Raw genomic sequence first — 21,759 nt, 5'->3', positions numbered from 1 at the left:
AGTCCAGGTCCTCTATACCCATTAGCCTCATGTCTCACATGATCTGGAGCATGAACTTCTACATCTACAAGTTTTCATTGTGCTTTTTCTGCCCAGAATGTGCATTTAACTGGGCCTCTAAATCAAGTCTTCTGCATTTTTCAGGCATCAGCCATCACCTCCTCCAGGACTCTGCTCCAACTGTGAGACGGGAGACGTCCCTCCCTTGTGTTTAGTGCCATAATCACTGCGGCCACAAGTTGTTTCCACTGATGCTGTGTGGTCAGTCTTCTGGAGCATGTGCTTCAATTGTGTCAGCTGTTATTTCCAACCATGGTGCCTGGCCTGGAGAAAGTGTGCTAAGTGCCTGTGGGACACCAAAAGGCGGCCACTTGATATGTCATACTCAGAGACACAGGCAAGGCACCCACCCTGGGCTTCCAAAAATGACCAAGTATTTTGCATAGAAGAAGGGCTGAGGATAAAAGCGAGAGGGCAGCCGAGGTCAGACTTGACCAAGGCCCTTCTATGTATTAATTTCCTAAGTGAGGGGAATCATATGTGATATATATATTGTATTCGTCAAATATCTGCATTCTGTGGTTACCATGATCTTTGGAAACCAGGAAGGCTCTGGGCCCTCCATAGGTCATCCCAAAGCCTTGCTTGAAGCCTAATAAAGGAGACCCTGTAAACACAACAATGTAACTAAATCCCTGATGTGGTGTACTGGAGCTGTCTGTAATTCAGCTCATTCTGTAATGGAGAGGACAGGCTCTTCCCCAACGAGCCTCACAATAGAGACAAAATACACAAGCTGAGGGGTTTTGGATAGGTCATGGTTGGGCAGTAGTCAACACACTGATTGATTAAGCCATAGATAGACAGACAAAGGACACAAACGGTTTTTCTTAAAAGACAAGGATGATTTCATACCACATAACAATATATTTTAAAATTAATTTAAAAACAATCCTTTAATGCCATTTAGTGTCTACTTGGGCTTAAATATCCAACTCCCTAATGAATATTTTTTATAGCTTATTTTTTTGAATAAATATTCAAGGAAGGTTAAATATAATATTTGATTTCTATGTCTTTTGGGTCCTAATGAATTATGGCTTCCAATTTTCTCTTCCTTGTGTATTTATTTGTTAATTTATTTGATATTTATTTTATGAGTTATTTGTCTTAAAGAATTTATTGCATTATATACATAAATGTAGCAACCTTGTGGAATTGTTTATTTTTTATGTTTGATATTTTTAAATTGTTGTATAATTGGTGTATAATAAACTGCACTAAGGCATATAATTTTATAGGTTTTGACATAGTTGACTCACTTTCTTTAACCTTCATGCTTTTATATTTGAAAGCAAAAGAAGAATATGACATCCACCACTTCCAAACTTTCCCATTACCCCCTGTGCCACACCAGTCCCATGCCCCCAACTCCTAATCTGTTACTGTAACTGATTAAATTGTATTTCTAGAACTTTATACATAAATGGAATATGTGTAACCTTTTTGTCTGACTTCTTTCACTTGGCAGAATTACTTTGATGTCTCTGTTGTGGGCTCATCCCTTTTCATTGTTCCCTATAGGTCTACTGTTCCATGAGTCACGATCCTACCTACTCATATGTTGGTGTGTTTCCAGTTTGGGGTTATTGTAGTTAAAACTGCTATAATCATTTATACACAAGTTTTTTTTTTTTTTTCCATTTATTTGGTACAGGGTCTCAGTATGCAGCTTGGACTCCTAGTGATCCTCCTGTTTTCAGCCTCCCTAAGCTGGGATTACAGGTGTGCACCACTATACCTGGACTCACCAGCTCAGCATGCCCTGGGGGCAGGGTCGGCATGGCATGTGGGACCGGGAATCGAACCCTGGTCCCTGCGCTTGCCAAAGCAGGTGCTTAATCTGCTGAGCTATCTCGCTGGCACCCCCATACACAAGTTTTTGCATGAGCATAATTCTTTCATTTCTCTTCTACGATTACCTAGAAATGGGATGGCTGAATCACATAGAGGGTGTACATTTACTTTTTTTTTTTTTTTTTTTTTTTTTTTTTGTGGTACTGCGGATCAAACTCAGGACCTTACACTTGCCTGGCAGGTGCCTGTGCCACTGAGCTATATCCTGGTCCCCTATATTTATTTTTTAAGAAACTGAAAAACTGCTTTTTATAGCCACTGTACCATTTACACTCCCATGAGTAGTGTATAAGGATTCCAACTGCCACATGCCCTTGGCTAGGCTTTAGGGTGTGCAGTGGTATTACCCTGGGATCTTAACCAAATCTTATTGACTATATTTTTAGCGCATGGTATTCATGCATCTTCACTGGTAAAAAGTTCATTCAGGTACTTGGCCAATTTTTTATTGGGATAATCATTTTCATTCATTTCACTTTCATTGGGAGATTCCTTAGTATTAGAGATATCAGTCTTTTATCAAATCTATGCTTTGAAAATCTTATCTACCAGGCTATGGTTTATCTTTTCATTCTCTTCACTGTTTTTGAAAAGCATCATTTAATTTTGATGTATTCCACCTTAAAAGTTGTTTGCCAATCAGTTTTTTTTTTTTTTTTTTTTTTGGGCGGAACTGGGGATTGAACTCAGGCCCTTGTACTTGCCAGGCAAGCGCTTATTGTACTGAGCCATCTCCCCAGCCCCTCCAATCAGTATGGATTATGCTTTTCTTTTTTTATCTAAGAAACCTTTACTTAACCTAAGGTCACATTTTCTTCTAAAAGTTTTATACTTTTAGGGTTTACAATAAAGTTTATGATTCCTTTAGAGTTAATTATTATGTATGATGTCATATGACCTATGGATTGAAATTTTTGCATATTAATATCTAGTTATTTCAGTGCCATTTGTTAAAAAGACTTTTTTCAGTACTGTGTTGGCTTTGCACCTTTGTCAAAAATTAGTTGTCTATGTAAGTGAGGTTCAAATTTGGTACTATCTATTCTGTTCCATTAGTCTACTTATCTTTACACTAATGCAACACTGTCATGAGCATTGTAGCTTCATAATTAGTTTTGAACTCAGCGTTAACCCCTGAATACTGCATTTTTGCGAAGTTATTTTAGCTCTTCTAGTCTTACTCATTTCTGTGTAACAGAAATAATTTACCAATCTTTACCAAAATCCAGCTGGGACTTAATTATAGTTACTCTAGCAATATATTTGGAGAGAAATAAAACTTTACCATGGCTGAGTCTTCCCACCCACCAATAAAGTATATTGTTCCATTTGAGTTAGGATGTTTTTAACTCTTCTCAGCAATGTTTCATAGTTTTTATTGTAGAATCCTAAACATCTTGGTTGGACTTATGCCTAAGTTACATCTCTTTAAATGGCATTATTGAAAATTTCAACTTGTAGCATTCTGTTGTTAGTATCTAGAAATATAATTATACATATATATATATATATATCATATCTAGCTTATGCCTAGTAATTCTAGAAGCTTTTAAAAAAAGATTTCTGTGAATTTTCTCTATAGATGATTATTTCATTTACAAGCATAGTTTCATTTTTCCATCCAATCTGATGGCTTTTCTTTTTCTTGTCATACTTTATTGGCTAGAACTTCCAAAACAATGCTGAACAAAAATAATCAGGATTAATTTTTTTTTTGCTGAGATAAAGTCTCCCTCTGTAGTACAGGTTGGCTTGGTTACTCTGTGGCACAGGCTGGCCTGGAGCTCATGGCAATCCTCCTACCTTGCCCTCCCAACTTCTGGGATTATAGGGGAGTGCCACCATGCCCAGGGCGAACATTCCTATTTTGTTCCTGTCTTAGGAAGTAAAATATGAAGTCTTTCAATATTGTAAGATTTTTCATGTGTTAAACTTTTTCTCTTGCTATCCTGCTGAGGTTTTATCCTCCCACTGGATTTCGATAATTGTCTTTCTCATTGTTCTTTTTTAGTTTGCTCATATATCGAATTGCATGATTAACTTTTCAGTGTTAAGTTATCCTTGGATCTCTAAGAGGATCTTACCTGGTGATAAAATATTATCTTTATGTATTGTTGGATTAGTTTTGAAATATTGTTCAAGATTTCTGAATCTAGGTTCATGAGTTTATAATTATGAAATGACCTTATCCCTGGGAAAGTTCTTTCCTCCAAATCTCCTTTGTCTTACAGGCGACTCCAGCTTTCCTTTAATCAGTGTTAGCATGCATGGATCTTCTATTCTTTTTCTTTAATGTATTTTTATTTTCATATTTAAAGTATACTGATTGTACTCAGCCCCTCCTTATCTGCAATTTTGCTTTCCACAGTTCAGTTACCCAAGGTCTACCGTGAACTGAAAATGTTAAATGGAAAATTCAAGAAAGAAACCATTCATACATCTTAAATGACTTTTGTTACAGTGTATTGTTATAATTGTTTCACTTCCTAGGAGTGGTTGTAAACCTCTAGCTATTCCTAGTTTACGAATTAGTCTTTATCATAGGTATGTATGCATAGGGGAAAACAGCACAGAGAGCTTGGGTCTCCCTATGGTTGTGGGCATCCATTGGTGGGCTCGGAACATGTTCCCAGCAGACCAGGAGACATGGAGCATGGCCAAATCTTGCTCACTTCATCCCATCTGACAAGCCCCACTGACTGAAGTCATCAGACTGCACTTTACAAGATCATGAACAGTTTGCAGGAAGCTTCACATCTTAATGGCTATTTGTCACATCTTGTTTTGTTTCCTCTTTTTTTTTTGGCAGAACTGGGGATTGAACTCAGGCCCTTGCACTTGCCAGGGAAGTGCTTATTCCACTGAGCCATCTCACCAGTCCCCTTCCTCTTCCTTCTTTTGAATTGGTAGAGTATATTCTGAATCTATTTAATTTCCTTTACATGCTTATAAACTGTAACTATTTGCTGTGTTATTTGAGGGTTCATAATATGTATCTTTAACTTATCACTGTTGACCTTCATGTGATTTTTATGCCATTTTACATATAGTATAGTACCATTCACCCTTCCAGCCAGTATGTTATTCTTCTATATATTTTACTTCCACCTGTGTTACAATCCCACAGTATAATTCTTAAGTTGTCAATTATCTTTTAAATAAATTTAAATAATAAGGAAAAAGCTTTTATGATACTCTGATACCCACGTGTTCACCATTTTCTGGGCTCTTAATTCCCTTGTGTTGATCGAAATTTTTATTGGGCATCATTTTCCTTCTGCCTCAATGAACTAGTGTTTTTGTCTTCGAGTGGAGGTTGATGACAGGGACTTCATTCAACTCTTGTTTCCATAAAAATAGTTTCGCCTTTTTTTAATGTTGAGCAGCCAGAATACCATGGCTTATCATATCTGAAGAAAACTTCATAATTCAAACATAATCCAACTGTACATTTTAAAATTGCCCTCTGTTTGCTTTGCTTTTGTTTTTGATTGACTTTTTTTCCCTGCATTTTAAGAAAGGGTCTACAGGGTGTTCAGGGCCTTACTACTAGATCGGACTTGTAGTGATCTGCCTATTTACAGCCTCCCAAGAGCTGGGATTACAGGTGTGCGTCATCATGCCCAGCCTCAATTGCCATCTCAGTGCACCCTGGGGGTGGGGCCAGCACAGCAGGCTTGGGGATCAAACGCCTGGCCCCTGCGCCTGCTTGCAGGTGCTTTAATTTGCTGAGCTATTTGGCCAGCCTGAGTGACTTTGTTTTACTGAACAGAAGATACTTCACTTGATAGAAGACATTTTCTCTATAGAACTCATATAGATTTCTAGGTTGACACATTGCTTTCAGTTCCTTGAAGATGGTAATTCAGAGTTCTGGTGAAGGCAGGAACCAGAAATCTGCTGTCATCCTTACATTTGTTTTTTGATGGTTGGTTTTGAGATTTTTGTTGTATTGTAGGTTTTTGAGAAACTTGATTACCACGTGCTTTGATGTTGTTTCTTCGTGCTTCTCGTGGTCTGAGTTTGTTGAGCTTGGATCAGGGGGTCATTTTCATCAACTCTGCAAAAATTTTAGTCATTCTTCCTTCAAAAAATTTTCTCACTTTCCTTTTGTTTTTCCTATTGGATTCCACTGACCCATATATAAAGTTATCTAAAGTTCTCACATAGCACCAATTTTTTTTTGTTTGTTTTACAATTTTTTCTTCTGTACGCCATTTGAAATAGTTGGTCTTATCTTCATGTTCACTAACTTTTTCCTGTAATGTCCAATCTGTCCAAAATACCCAATATATTTTTCATCTCACACTTCATAGTTCACATCTCTAGAAGTTTGATTTGGGTCCTTTTTAAGCTTTCTGTGTCTCTACTTAACTTTTTGAACATATGGTGCCTAACTGTAAGTATTCACCGCTTTGCTGATTCTAACAACTGTGTCATCCTTTGTCAGTTCTGGTCTGGTTTCTGTTGATTGATTTTTTCCCCTCATTATGAGTGTGGCTACAGATTCAAAACCTTTTGTCACAGAACATCAAACTGCCTTCTAAAAATGTTTCATCATTTATCTTATCATCACCAGCAGGTGAGTGTGGCTGGCTCATCCCCCTTCTAGCAGCACTGACGTCTGTCAGTCAGTCTTTCATTCCCACCAGTCTCTAAGTTTAACACCACTATCTCTTGTGACTGATGGTTACTGTCAGCCAGTGACAGACAGTGGTGATTCTGTGGAGTGCAGGCAGCTACAGCAGCTGCCCTCATGGTGTGTACAGCCTTGTGGCATCTGTCATGCTTTTATTTACATTGTCACTGGGCCATTGATGTGAGGTGTCTAACCCCAGGTTTACTGACTATTTATATTACTTTTTTAAAGCATGTTGCCTACTATTATCCAGTGAATGCATTTAACTGTATTACTTGGATTTATAACAATTCTCTATTTTTATAAGAGGCTATTTATTAAGAATAGATATTTTCTTTTTCAATAATTAAAAAGAAGTTTTGTAAACAAGTGCATTTCCTTTAAAATAATTAACACATGTGACTTCTCTGAGGGAATGATTTACATTTGCTGAAACACTTCTTTCACTATAAATGTAAATATAAATTGATTCTGATGTAAAAACAATGCCCTTAAGGGAAAATTTTTTTGAATTATATACAAGATAGTCATGAATACATAAAATAAATAAATTCCTACTAGGGAAAAATTTTCATAAATAATCTGACATCAACATACAGTATAGATAACTTATATTCCTTAGAAATAATCATACAGGTTCTAAATACTGTTTTGCTCCCTTAATGAAGAAACAGAGCATCAGGGTGAATGAAACATTCCCTGATTACATATTTCTAGCTAGTTAAATATTTCTGGGCAAGTCAGGCTGTAAGTATTGTAAATGCTCCATGTGGAAGATCACTCACTTATGACAGCCTGAAGTCTATTCTTCAAAATGTGAAAATGTCAAAATCGCCATCATCAAACACTTGCTTACCTGCTGAGGCGGTGCAGAGCTTTCACAGGTGCGAGATACCTACTCACCTGGCTGTGAAGGTAAACATGTGGGGCGCTGCAGGCCCGATGGAGGCCGGCTCCATGAATGGCCTGGTGTCTTCAGTCTTCACAGACAGTGGGAGGTGGGCAGGGAGAAGAGGCATCTGGGGCCGGGGACAGGACTTGCAGGTATCAGAGAGCTAGAGGGCATCCACCCTCTGCATGTGATGGAGGGATCTATGCCACACACTTCACGATAAATACATCAGCCAGATAGTTTTGAAGCTGGTGATGAGAGCAGCGGCCGGCACAGCCCGAGGCCCACCCACCCAGTCTGCTGGCCTCAGCGCCCTGACTAACCTGTTTGGTGCAGATGGTCTCTTGCTACCTCAAACAAGCGCAGGTGCATGTTGGTGATGGGGTTGAAGGAGCCACAGGCCAGAAGCACCACAGGTATTCGGGTCTTCATCTTGCCAGGCACATCCACATCCCCTGCAGTGGCCACCCTGCCTCTGTGAGGAGAAAAACTCATGTCAGGGAGCTGGCTCTGAGGCAGCTGTCCAGATTGGTGTCTCTAAGCCTCATGTTGCTCACTCCCTACACCTCAATTGGAAAATGACCACAGAGGCCATATGAACAAAGGCGTTGACAGAAAGCTCACCGTGGGCCAGGGACTATGCTAAGTGCTATCTCAAGGTATGTGTCTTTTTTGTCAAATCCTCTCAACAACCCCAAGTAGTGACCTTAGAACCTTCTTGGCCAGGACTGGAATTCAGCAGACCTCAGAGCCCATGTTCTACTCTTAAACTCTGTATCCTTCCTGGGCTTTAATGAGTTAGCATGGGCTCAAAAGGAGTCTGCAAGACTCCCATCTCATCGCCTCTGATGGGCCACACAGAACTCACCCGGTTGCTCTCAGAGGAGACCGCTTTTGAAAAGTCTTTCATTGTGAAATAATTTTAGACATGTAAAAGTTACAAAAAGCATGTACAGGGAATTACAATATACTCTTTACACATATTCTCCAAATGTTAACATTTAACCACACTTTCTTGACCATTCACCATTCTTCCTACAAACACATACACACACACACACACCTCCCTATAAATGCCTACAGGTAATTTTCCCTAAAGCATCTGAGCCTGAGTGGTAGACATGATACCTCCTTACCTCTAAATACTTCAGCATGTGTTTCCTAAAAACAAAGACATTTTCTTACACAACTACACAACGATTGGAATTGGGTAGCTTACACAATTACAGGACTATTTAGATAACAAGCCTTATTCTGATTTTATCCACTGTCCTTCACCTGGGAGCAGAGCCCTCAGTGAGCCTACTCTCATTTGGGTTTGCAGTCCCCATGAGATGCTCTTGCACACCCCCTGGAGGTGGTGGGGAAGAGCTGCACTGAGGACCAGCGGCTCTGATGTGTACTTCTGCTCTTTGGTGGCTGTGGTTTCTGGGGCAAGTCGCAGCCCTTCTCTGAGCCTCAGTTTCATCACCTGTGAAATGACCCTGACAAGGGAGAAGGAGATAGCACATTTGTGGTAGGCAGCTTTAAGATGGCGTCCTGCAACCCTCACCATGTAGTGGTCACCTGTCATCTTCCCCTTCATTTTGGACTTCACCTAATAACCTGCTTCCAATGAACACTAAGTGTTGGGATTTCACCTCTGAGATAAAGCTACACACAATATGGCTCAACTCTTTCTCTCTCACACTAAATAAACCAACTGCCAAGCTGTGAGCTGCCCTTAGAGAGGCCTATGGGGCATAGGACGGAGGGAGGCCTTGCTGGCCAAAGCCAGGGGGGCCTGAACTGGCTGACAACTGTGTGTGAGTACGGAAGCAGACCTTCCGGGGATCACGTTTTCAGGTGAGGCAGTGGCCCTGTGAGTCCTGGTCGCAGCTGGTTGAGGCTGAGCCAGAGGGACAGTTTGCTCTGCCTGGATACCTGACCCACAGAAAGTGTGAAATATGCTGACATAATAGATGCAAATAATAAATGGGCTGTTTTAAGATGCTGCAATGTGGGATAATTCGCCACACAGCAATAGGTAACTAACACAGTGGCCAGCAAAAGGAACACATTTATTCTCTCTCTTATGCTCACCGCCAGGGGGCTCTTGGCTGCATATGTGCTGTTTGGAGGTAACAGAGAGTTTGCAGGCCTGAAATCAGGGACTTCCTCTGTAACTAAGGTAGTGCTGAACCCAGGGCCTTTGTACTGAACTATACTCTCAGCCCTAGTTTTTTAAAAAAATCTTTTTATTTGGTACAGGGTCTCACTACACAGCTCAGACTCACAGTAATCCTCTTGTTTCAGTCTCCACAGCGCTGAGATTACAGGCATGTGCCACCATGCCTGGTTTCATTGGCTGGCATGGCACGACGTGAGTTATGGGGCCAGCCCGGAATGTGATATTGGGGATTGAACCCAGGTCCTTGGCGCTTGCTAGGCAGGCACTTAGACCGCCGAGCTATCTTCCCAGCCTCTTTTTTTTTTTTTAAGAGAATAAAAAATATTTTTACAAAAGGATTAGAAATGATACAGAAAAAAATAATCAGAATTCCCCAACCATTATATTGCACATTGTTGTCTTCAAATTAGTTGTTCAGATTATCAGATATAAACATGTAAAATTGGTCAAAAAAGTTATAAAAAATTAAAAAGGAGAAAAAAATAAGCATTAACTGCTGCTTTCAATAGACCAGCAGAAATCAGCATTGCAACTATCCAAGCTATCCTGTATGTATGCATACCTATTTTTTCCCTTCCTTCATTCTTTCCTTTCTCTCATCCCAATTTTTCCTTCCCTTCGAGCAGATTTTTTTTCCCTTTCAGAGTATGTATTATGTCTTTCAGATTTTATTTACTCTTTCAGGTTCTTATATAGTGAGACAATATGATGTTTATGTATGAAGGTCTGATTTATTTCACTTATAGGTATGGTCTCTAGTTGCATCCATTTACCTAGAAAAGCCTCAAGATTTTCATTGTGTAAAAACACCACATCTTTTTACTCATTCCTCAGTTGATGGGCATTTGAGTTGTTTCCAAGATTTAGCTCTGACAAAATGTGCTGCTGTAGACATGGGTACACATATATCGCTGTGGTATGTTTCGTTTATAAATTTTGTATTATATTGAGACAGAGTCTCATTCAGTTACTAAGTTGTCTAGGCTAAGCCTGAACTTGTGAGCCTTCTGCCTTAACCTTTGAAGTGCACCACCGTGCCTGTTTAAAAAATGTTCTAACTTCATCTCTGTTTTCTGTGCTCCAGGCTCGTCTCTAGCCACTGACTGCCTCCTACTTTAGATAGCAGCTACACTGAAGACTCGTCAGTGTTTTCTTCGTGAGCTAAGCCGGCCTCCTGTGTTGAGCTTCCACATGTGTTCTTTTGGTTTCCCCTCCCAGAACATCCTGATCTGTTAAGACTTAACTCAGATGATCACACTTTTCATGATTCAATCACTATTTATTGACCGCCTGTGGGTTCTGTATCGGTTAGGATGCAATTGCTTTTAAGTACCAGAAGTACAACAGCAGGGCTCAGAGTCCATTTGTTCCTCACATAACAAAAAGCGTAGTGGTAGACAGCTGGCGACTGCATCATGGGCTGAGAGCTCGGAATTTACCCCACAGTCACAGGATTACTGCTCCAGCTTCAGCCACCAGACCTCAGTCACTGCATACCAAAGGAGCAAGCAGGTAGCTCTACTAGACTGGTTGCCCCTCGTAATCAGAGCTCAACCCTATTTCAGAAGCTGTGCTGTAGATTCTGCTTTTGTCTCACCGGCCAGATCCACAAGGGAGGCTGACAGTCAGGTATGTAGCCTTCAAGCTCCTCCAGTAAGAAATGTCAAGAGAAAGGGGGGTGGGCATTGGATTAGTTAATCTGCAGTGGCTGGCACAGAGGTCAGGATATGGAGCTGAGCATATAGAAGGCTGCTGGGATGGCATCTGTGATACCCACCTTAGGTCAGCTGATTTGTCTCTAGTAAGTCACATACCACTGTCTGTTGTTAAAAAAAAAAAGCTCATTGTGTGTTTCCTACACCCCAGCCAGTGAGCCATGTGGTAAGATTACGACGGTGGGATTTCTGTGCTGAGATTTCAACTGTAAGTACAGCCTGGCCCAAGGCAGGGCTCAGTGGAGGCTAAAGCAGGGCACTGGCCAGCTGGCCCGTAGCCCTGCCTTCTGGTAGAGGAGGGGCCTAATGCAGAGAAGTTGTTGTGGAGTATCCTGAGCTACAGTGGGGAAAGTAGGCGCTCAGCCTAGGCTTAGCAGCAGTGCTCCCAGCTCCATTCGAGGCAGCAGTAACACCCCCTCCTGCTGCTGAAAGCAGAGCAGGAGATGCTAGCTTCTTCCTGGAGTGGGGGTGGAGGGGTTTACGGAGATGTTATTTGCCAGCTCTGTGGAGCTATTCACAGGAGCAGCCCCCTGCAGAGTGCATTGAAGAAGGTGGCTGTTTTTCACAAGTATTTTGAAGTCTTTCAATGTTCTATTTCATTTTGACAAAAATCTAAATGTTTAGAGCTACAGAAACTTGGAACTGAAGCACCTCAGGTAACCTGGGGTTGTGATCCATTTTCCCAAAAGTTTCCACAAACTATACATTTGGATGTTTGAATGGTGGCATCAGTGGCAGTGAAGTGTGATGCTGAGAAGACAAAATGACCTGTTATGTGTCTCACTTTGCTTTCAGTCCTTCCCAGTCACATGTCAGGCTGGAGAACCAGCACATGCACAGTGCAGGCTCAGTGACGAGGGCAGTGCCCACCGCCGCCCTCTGTGTACTTCAGCTGACTCCACTCTGTGCTCTCCCACACAAAAGCAGAGAAACACAAAGCTAGGGCTGTAACGGACTCACCCCAAGGGTCTACCAGGAGAAAAAACGGAATTTGGGTATGAGCTCAAACTTCACCAGACACGAGGCAAGATGTGCATGATAAACCATCTAATAATGTCTAGCAAGATGAGAAAGTACGGGGGACTGCGATTGGTGGCTTATCAATGAGCATTTAACGGAGGCCCACAGAATGGGCAATAATCACTGCTGAAGGATTTAACAAGTTGAGAATCTCTTCCTGGAATTTCCTTCCTATTACACTGGAGACAAAGCTCTCCCGGGCCGCCCCTGGGCTGTCCTGCCTCTCCACCTTACACCACCCAACTTACCAGTCAGCTACCCAACATTCCATCTATCTCCTCTGCTCTCCTCTGTGGACATGGTCACAAAATGCCTCCCTCACCCCACCAGCCTGCAATCCACCTTCAGTTTTCTCCTTGGGCTATTTAGCCTTTCCCACCATGCTAATGCTGCCCTGTTACACAGGACTGCTTTCTTCTCATCAACCCCAGAACTGCCATTGATTTTTATGCTGTGCCTGTCCCCCAAGTTGAAGGAAAATCCTAACAGGTAGGTTCCTGATACGATTCCTCCCTGTCCCCTCACCTCCTATGACTGTGTCTAGCACAACCTAGGTGTTGAGAAAATGTCAGGGTGAGTGCCTGTCTCTGTCAGGTGTTTCTGTCACATGGCTATCTCCTCTCTGTGGTCCTGTTTCATGTACCTGGGCCTTCCAGGGACAGAACCTGGCCTCTACATTTCCCTGGGCACTGAAGGCCCATCCCACCAAGCCCCTGCACCTGACTCAGACTGGCACCAAAGCAGACAGCTGACGCCACAGCGCCATCCCCGGTGCCAGGCTCACCTCAGCAGGGCTGCACAGTCTCCTGCACACTGAGTCCAGGTCGCTCCCTCACCCTGGAGAACTGCAAAGCTGATGGTTGCTGTGGCACCAATGCAGATCCAGCCAGCTCCGTGCAGATCCCCCTTCACGGGCGCTGGCCTGCTCCTCTGAAGAGACAACAGTGGAAGTTTCCAGAGATTGCCCAGTGTGTGCACCGTGGCCACACCTTTGACACTGCCCTGCTTTCCTGGAGCCACTGGGCAGCTGTTTATTATTAAGTAACATCTGCTAATGGTCAGGCCTGCTACTGGGTACTAGGGTGCCAGGGAAGGCAAATGGGATGTGGCCCCTGTCCTCACACAGCTGCTAGTCACCTGCAGAATTGCCAAAGGGTAATTCATCACAGAATTGCCACAGGGCAAGGCCCAAAGCTTAACACCTCTTTGTGAGAGGCAGAATACCAGCACCCAGAAGGCCATGGCCATCTGTGCTTATGTTATGGTGCATGGTACAAGAGCTGCAGGTGTGATTATACAAAGGTCTTGAAATGGGGAGGGTATCCTGGCTCATTGAGTCCCATCATAAAAGTTCCTGTCTGGGGTGGCAGGACAGTCAGCAGACAGCGACATGGTACACTGATGAAGCAGCAGGCAGAGGGGAGAAGGTGCCAGAAGGGCCTGCACCAAGCAATGCGGCAGGCCTCCAAATGCCAGGCCAGGCAAGGACATGGCATCTGCAGGGCCTCCACAAGGGACACCGGCCGTCCCCAGCCTTACAGCTCACTTCCTATCTGCCGAACAACTCAAGGTTTTTCTCCCTGGAATATTTAGCCCCTGTCCTCCTCTCCCACCATGCTCCAATGTTGTATTGTTGTTACACACTATGTCACTTGCTTCTCACCAACCACAGATCTGCCATTGCTTTTTACTGTGCCTCTTCCCATGGCACAGAGAGGATCCTGCTTCACGCCACTAAGCATGTGCTGGTTTGTCAGAGCATCCAGGGCCAGTGACCCAGAGCAGCCTTTGAGCTGCAGTGGGAGGGGGGCAGGAACTGAGAAGGCCAGGAGGGCAAGGAAGCCCAAGTGAGGCTCAGGGAGCAGCTCTGCGTGGCCTGGGAACTGCAGTGACAAAGCAGCTGAGGGTGGGAAATGGATGCGATGAGGGTGGCACACTGCAGGGATGAGCTGACGCAAGAGGCTGAGGAGCGAAGACACTGCAGGCTCCAGGGACCATGGCACTTACATTTTCTCCTAGGTAAGGGTAGTCTCTGAAGAATTTAACCTGGAGCCTGCCTGACTCAGATTTGTGCTCCCAGGAGAGCATAGCAGGGAACCATAGGACGGCTCCAGCTGTCTCAGCCCTTCTTCCCGGGGAAGGTCGGTGCTCGCGGCTCCCTGAAGGAGGCCTTTGCTCTGCTCACACTGCCCCTCATTTGCAGTTAGTGCAGTATGGCCAATGCCCACATGCTCTCTTTCGGTCTCAGTGTGCCCCCACCAGGGCTCCTTCATTACAGACCATCACAGAGATGCAGAAAGGAAGGTGAGTCAGGAAGGCAAGGCGCCCTCACAGCATATGTAACCTGCGGACACTCATTGCTTGGGAGGAAGTCAATTTACCTTTCCCTGCACTAAGCGCCTGTAACAGGCCAGATGCCGGAACGGGGTTGCAAACATCTCTGTTTATTATAGACATAAAGGTGATGGCAGAATGGAAACAGAGTCTGCAGGCATCTTTCAACACACAGACCATCCCTTGACCAGACTCTTCATCTCCAGGAAAATAAGAGCTCCAGTTTGTGTCTGTGGGGTTGGCCACCACATTTTTCAGGACCCAGGGTAATCATTTCTACCTGTGCATCGAGTGTGTCCACTTCTTCATGGTGGTCAACCTTTGCTCAAACTCTGGTACTTTTTCAACTTCACTGGGTTTGCCCGTTGTTGCTATGGGCACACAATGCTGCTAAGAACAAAAGCAGAACGAGCCTTTGTGTCACTGTGAAGCTCCTCCGCCAGCCACCCGTAGAGGACGCAGACATACCAATTAAGCACTCATCCTAATTAGGTGACTTCCAAGAAGGCCGGCAGCCGGCTCGTCAGCTGCAAGAACTTTCACAAGATTTGAGGGAGCAGGAGGCATGGAAGGAGCGCCTTGCACGCCACACTCGTAAGGCTGGGGTTGACTTCACCTGTGGCAGGAAGCGGAGTGATAAGCTTGGCATTGTGCTCAAAAAGCCCTCACAAGTCAAGGCTCATTCTCCCAACACCTAGAAGGGAAGGATTTGTGCTTGCATCCCGGTAAAAGGTCTGGTCACCTTCTTCAGGCCTCAGTGAGCCCCATGGAAAATGAGACAATTATGTTTGTCTCTTGGAGTCCTCATGAGAGTTACTGAGCTGATGCCCCTGCACAGTGCAGGAAGTGGCCTACAGGGAGTTCTCCAGAAATCTTATCTCCCTTCACTTTCCTTTCATTATGTTGAAAATAAAACCCACTATTCCCCACACCTGCTTCCTGATGCTTGTTCGCCATGTTTGAAAAGATCCCCACCATTTTCCTTGTCACCCATGATCAAAACCTGGCAAGCTCTGGGCACTCACTCAGCATCCTCCCACTGTCAGACAGGTCATGCACCCCAGACCCGGGAGATGTTACTGTCACCTCCTGAGGAAGGCCAACCTCACACTCCACTGTTGCAGCTCAGTTCTGGGCATCACTTGTCTCTGGACATGCGTAAGAGTCAATATTGAGGAAGTGAGGGACAGGTAGTTTCAAGTCATTGTGGTAGAAGTAGCATCTTCTGAGGATGAGCAATAAATATCCCCTTAATCATGGCCAATTGGTCGACTAGGATAAAAGCAAGTAGAAGAAGGGGTAGGTAAGAGATGAAAGGTGTCTGGGGTCTGCTGTGAGGAAGGCCAAGTAAATAAAATCACAACTTTCCAGGACAGTGCTAGTGCCTTGGTGGGGGAGGGAGAAATCAAACCTGTTCCTGCTCTTACCAGTGAGCTGTGGACTGAGTGGGAGGTGACACTTCTGGGAATTCTCCTTGAAGAGAAAAGGCATGTCTTTCTCCCTTTCCCACCCTTCTGCCTAGAATGAGATGACTGGACCACGGCACAACATCGATGCTGAGGACAAGGCAAATTTACGTTTGACACAGAGTACACTATAAGAAGCTGCCATGCCACTGCTGGCTGGCCTGTCCCCAGGTATACCTAGGAGAAAGTTACTGGAACGCTTCTAAGCCACCATTGTTTTCTATGATATACAGCTGAACCTAATTCTAACTTATATACTGACATCTAATGAATGCTTATTGAAGCAGAATATAAATACATGAAAAAATACTTAAACTTTTGGAAGTTTATATTGCCCTAGTTAAATCTATTTTATATGTAGTACCTTAAATGCATATTGTTTGAAATGGAAAATACACCTAAGGGAAAAAAAATCTACCATAACTTAATTTTTTACATGAATTTTTCATGGAAGAAAAAAAATATCCTTACTCAGGGCTCTGGAAGCCTGCAATGTGCAGCAGCAAATCTGCTTTTCTGTAGATCACAAAACTCAGACTCTGTCCTGTATGCACTCCCCCCAAACAGATTCATTGTGGTGTGTTGTCACACTCTGCTTCGAGTGGGCATTTGCCATATGGCTTGGCAGTTTAATGGTTTTCTGATACTTGACAAAATGAAGCACAATCATTTTTGCAAGGAGCTTGCATTCCTAGATGGGTCTGTTCCAAATAACAGCTGCGCCTCAAAATTGAGTTACTCAATTTGCAATTTGTGGACACAATACTCACACATTTACAAGTGAGCGAAACCTCAAGTCACTTGGGCTATTTCCAGGCATCAGAGTTTATGAAGTTTTTAGCAATGTTATGATTGTGCAGCTGTCACCAAGCTCAGGCCAACATCTCTGGATTATCAGAGTCTGCGGTGAGGTCCAACTTATTGGAAGGACATGTGGAGGTGGCTGTCTCTTATTCTTTCTGGGAGGAGAAAGAATAAGAAAGCCCCCCTGAAAACCCACAGCCTCAACCCTTATTCCTTCTACCTCCTATCCCATTTGTGTAGATGATGCCCTAATCTAAACATACAGCCTTAGGACTGATCATGCTTATACAGGTCCACAGATGTCCACTTGACACCATCTGGGTAACAAGCTAGACAGACCTGGCAGCAAAGCCAGCACACGTAAGTACTCACTGGGTGACCTTGAATGACCGCACTATCAGTCAGAAGTACTGGGCGAGCTGAATTAATAACCCCATGATCTTGGTGGTTTACAACAGTAAAAGTGGATTTAATGTTTATATTTCATATCCATGCCATGGTGGTTAGGAGCTCTGCTCTGTCATTTTTGTTGCTTAACCAGGAACTAAAGAAAATGGACTAACCACTACCTATCACTGTAGCAAAGAAAAGGATGGCTCTGGGCGGACCCTGGTAGCAATGTTACACTCGTTCCCAAATCTGCACATGTTACTTTCACAGACTCGCCCATTTACCACAGTGAGCTACAAAGTGCAGTCCAAGGTGGAAGGCTGGAAACATTCCGTGAATAGCTGTGCTTGCCCAGGTGAGTTTACCAGCCATCCTAAGCTTCGAAAAGAATTTTCATCAAGGTTACAGGAACTGATCCATGAGGGCACCAGGGGATGACTCTCAGGAGGTTCTCCCTTCCTTTCCCTATGTTCAAAGCATAAGTCACTCTCTAACAGCCCTGTCTGGCTGTCTCTACTTTCTTGAAAAAGATTCCTCCATTCGTTAGTTGCCCATGATTACAACTGGACAAATATCACCTCATTCCTCCTTACTGCACATCACCTTCAATCCCGTCAGCCTCCCAGGATGGCCAATATTTCCCAGAGAAGGTCTTCCCTTTCTACTGCTAATGAGAACCCTGTACTGTAGGATTCCACTGTCTTTATTGTACTAATTATTTTTTTGAAAGGAAGAAAAATAAATTCTTGCTTAGTCCCCCATTTACCCAAAGGCCACCTCACAGTATGAAAGAACTGCTGATGTTTAATCTCAGGGTGCACTGGAGGCAGGACAGTGCTGTGGTCCAAGCGCACACAGTCACTGGAGGTCACAGCAGCAGTGTACAGTGCTGGTCCCAGAGAGGAGCAGGCGATGAGGGCTGGCAGCCCCTACCCCAACGAAGACTCCCACACATGTTCCTCATAAATGTGCTACACTCATGCTTCCAGATTTCTGGGACCCTGGTCTCTTCCTCGTGGTCATGGAGCCTATGGAGCCTAAGGCAGCAGGGAAGGGATATCCACTTTGAAGGGCCAAGGCTAAAACGAAAAGTAGATTAAAAGGGAAGCCAGGGAGCAACAGGAACTTCACAGCAGGACTGAGGCTAACACAGATGTAAATAGCTGTGGAAGAAACACTCCCAGATCAAAATGCAGAGCCACTGGCTTGTCGCTTCCCCTCCCATTCTTGTCTTCAGCACTGGGCCTGTCCTGGTTTACCCAGTGTGATACTACTCCATTGAAAGTTTCTGCCTCCCAGCTATGGTATCAGCTTCCTTCTGATTTTTTAATTTTTTATTAATTTTATTGAGAAAAAAATATGCAATGAGACAGTTTCAAAACACGTTGGTAGGAGAGTTACAACAATTAATACACTGCATATTGTTGTCTTTGTAGTAGTCATTCATAGCTCAAGATGCCAACAGGATATCCTGTCCAAACACTATTAGTACAAATCTTTCTTCTTATTGGATTAAGAGAAAGTAACTATGTATCTATCCTAACAATTTTGTATATATAGATACAAAATTGTCCTTCATTTGTATCCCCTTTTTATGTTTAGCTTTGTCAGAGATGGATATTCCATTGCCATCGAAATATTATAGGTACATGAATTCAGCAAAATATTCCAATATAGTCCAGTAGTACATAATAGTAGTGGATTAACCACAAGACTGGCAATGTCCGAATCTGTTGACTTGAGCCTTCCACAGCTCTGCATATTAACATGGCTTCACTTTTCATACCTCATTTCTATACTTTTCTGCTGGATGGATAAGATCAAGATAAAACAAGACCTATACATCAAGAAATGTAACTTTTGTATCTGATAAGGTCAGGCAAGTCCCCTCAGGACTTATCCCAAAACCCTGTACCTCACTTTGTAGATCCGTTGTCAGTGTCAGCCTCACAGCCATTGCTTGACCAATTTGCTCTCTGTGAAAGGCTGAGATAATTTTTTCTCTCTAGGTGATGGTCCTTAGGTACACTATATATCATTCACCACTTTCCTCTGTGGCCCCATAATCTCCTTGATCAGAAAATTTGGGACACAACTGAGTTACATGATATTACAGTATAGGTTCTCCTATGTCCTGAGTCCTCACTGACCTTGAAAGGCTAGGGCCAAAATGTTGGCTGTCCTTGCAGCCCTTCTTTTTCTCTAATTTTTGGTCTGCAAACTTAGATTGTTAACCCTTCAGAAGAAAAGCTTATTATTACCCTACAACATATGCAGTTGGGTTTAACCTCACTATCTGTCTGAATAGCAAACATCTTAGGCATAAGATAGAACATGTATTTTTCATCAAATATTGATATGCCAAATTTTAAGTCTCTACAGAATATGAAAAAATAAAAAATAAAAAAAATGAATAAACAATTACACACTTTTACACAAAAATTTAGAAATCTAACCATATACATCATTGTAGCAAGACAGTCCTGTGACATTTTTTTTCCTCTTTTCTCTTTTTTTCATTTATAACCCCACTTTTTTAAAAAAGCAAGCAAACAAACAAGCAAGCAAAAAAACATTTACTTGAGATACAGTCTGGCCATACTTAGAATGTCATTACAAGCAGTACATATTTAGAAGACCAGAATGACAGGCATTCCAAGCATGACCCCACTATTACACATTACTATCTTCAGTGCAGTCACTCAGTTCACAGGTGTTAGCATATATAGTCAGAGTGAGAATCCCACCAAGAAACTGCTAGTTTCAACAACATGCTGATAGTTCTCAGGATCATTGCCTTACTTAGCTTGTGCGTATAAATGTATGGCTTTGCCCCTTCTGAATTTAAAGTTTCCTCTCATCCCATAAATTGGGTCCCTGACTTGGGTGAGCTCCATGCTAGGATCTTGATTCCTGATTCTCAATTCAGAGGAATCCTTTGAATTTGTTTGTCCTCCTCTGGCCTCTGCTTGGGGCCTTGTGCACAGTGGCTCTGCTCCAGACCAGCAGTGGGTAGTACGCTGCATTTGAGTATTAGAAAAAGCAATCCTCTCCTATACTGTCTGTAGCCTGCAGCTTCCCTGAGTGGACAGAAAGCAGAAACAACTTCATGACTCCTGGGGATGGCACCGTGGCCCTTCTAGTGCCAGAACCACAAACCTTCTGGCTCACGGGGCTCTTTCCACTCCCTGCTCTCCAGAGCCTATCAGTCCTACCTCTGCAACATCTCCACTATCCATCTCAGCATCCAACACCACAGTCCTGGGGCTGGGGTTCGTTATCTCCCAACTGGGCCTGAATCTACTCTTCACCTATCTCCTATCCTGTCTCACCTCCCCTCAGTCCATCCTCTCCACTGTTGCTCCAGGGATCTTTTAGTATGAACATGTGGTTCCCTGCTTTATCTGCCTCTTGGCCTTTTGCCTTATGGATAGTGTTGAAATCCACTAGCATGACATGTATAACCCCTTATAACCTGCTCAGTGCCTGTTTTCCTGGCTTCATTACTTTCAAACCCCTCCCACATGTCTGCTCTGCCAAACACTTTGCAACCTGCTATGAGGGTGTGATCACTTTTATCTCATTATGCCTAGTGGATAACTGAGATGATTATAGTCTACTTCCTCCAGGAAGCTTTGCAGGCTCTGTTCCTCCCAAGGTGAATTGGTAAGATTCTAATAAAGAGGGAAACACTGCCGAGGAATACAGGGTGACAGCTGTCTCTTCTGTGCTACTATCAGCCTAGTTTCTATAATTCAGCCAGATCACCTAACACTGAATTTTAGTAACAGCTCTACAATGAAACAAAAAATTCTAACAAAGACTCCTTTTTGTTTTTTTGTTTTTGTTTTTTTTTAGCTTGCTTGTTTATTTACTTACCCCAAAAGAAAACAAGCTTCCCTTCCCACCAAGTTCCTCGAAGGTGTAGGAGGACACTAGGGGGACCCTGAAACACAGGGAGGTGGAAACTTGGCCACACTCTGCAGGAAAGACTAGTGTGCCACAGTGCATCACAGCAGAGGAGGATGCAGGCCAGAGCCTGGAAGCTCAGGGGAAGGTGAGTGCTTGAGAATTTCCTTGGGCAGAACACAATCACGTTCAGAGCCACACTGGCCAACTGCACATAATATAATTTACCTTGGAAATTACAAACCAAGCACCCAGTCTTTTCTTCTTTATTGAGCTAAGAACAAACTGCCATTGTTTTTTTTTTTAATTTTTTTTCTTTTTTTGACTATTTATTTTTTATAATTCTACTGATAAACAGCAATGAGACAGTTTCAAATCAAATCGCTACGACAGTTTCAATAACTAACACACTGCATACATTCTTCTTAGTGGTTAATTGCTGTACAAGATGCGGACTTGAGATCCTATTTACAAACACCATTAGAACAAATCCCTCTATTCAT

The 21,759-nt window shown here is 43.2% G+C and overlaps 1 protein-coding gene across 5 annotated transcripts in view; it reads right to left on the bottom strand.

Moving 5' to 3' along the window:
• Positions 1-21,759, bottom strand: part of Nmnat3 (nicotinamide nucleotide adenylyltransferase 3) — a 121,966-nt gene that overhangs the window by 53,110 nt on the left and 47,097 nt on the right. Inside the window, exons 1-2 of one of the 5 annotated variants that reach the window (XM_023706848.1) lie at positions 14,968-15,041; positions 7,772-7,923 (exon numbers count right to left, since the gene is read on the bottom strand). In XM_023706848.1, the coding sequence (XP_023562616.1) occupies positions 7,772-7,923; positions 14,968-14,996 (181 nt within the window). In that variant the 5' untranslated portion in view covers positions 14,997-15,041. The other 4 variants (XM_023706844.1, XM_023706858.1, XM_023706861.1 and 1 more) reach the window with 4 other exon arrangements.

Source organism: Octodon degus, unplaced genomic scaffold, assembly GCF_000260255.1.
Source record: "Octodon degus isolate 3935 unplaced genomic scaffold, OctDeg1.0 scaffold00008, whole genome shotgun sequence".
NCBI lineage: Eukaryota > Metazoa > Chordata > Mammalia > Rodentia > Octodontidae > Octodon > Octodon degus.
Note: the sequence above shows the minus strand (reverse complement) of the source record. Positions and strands in the feature narration are given on the sequence as shown.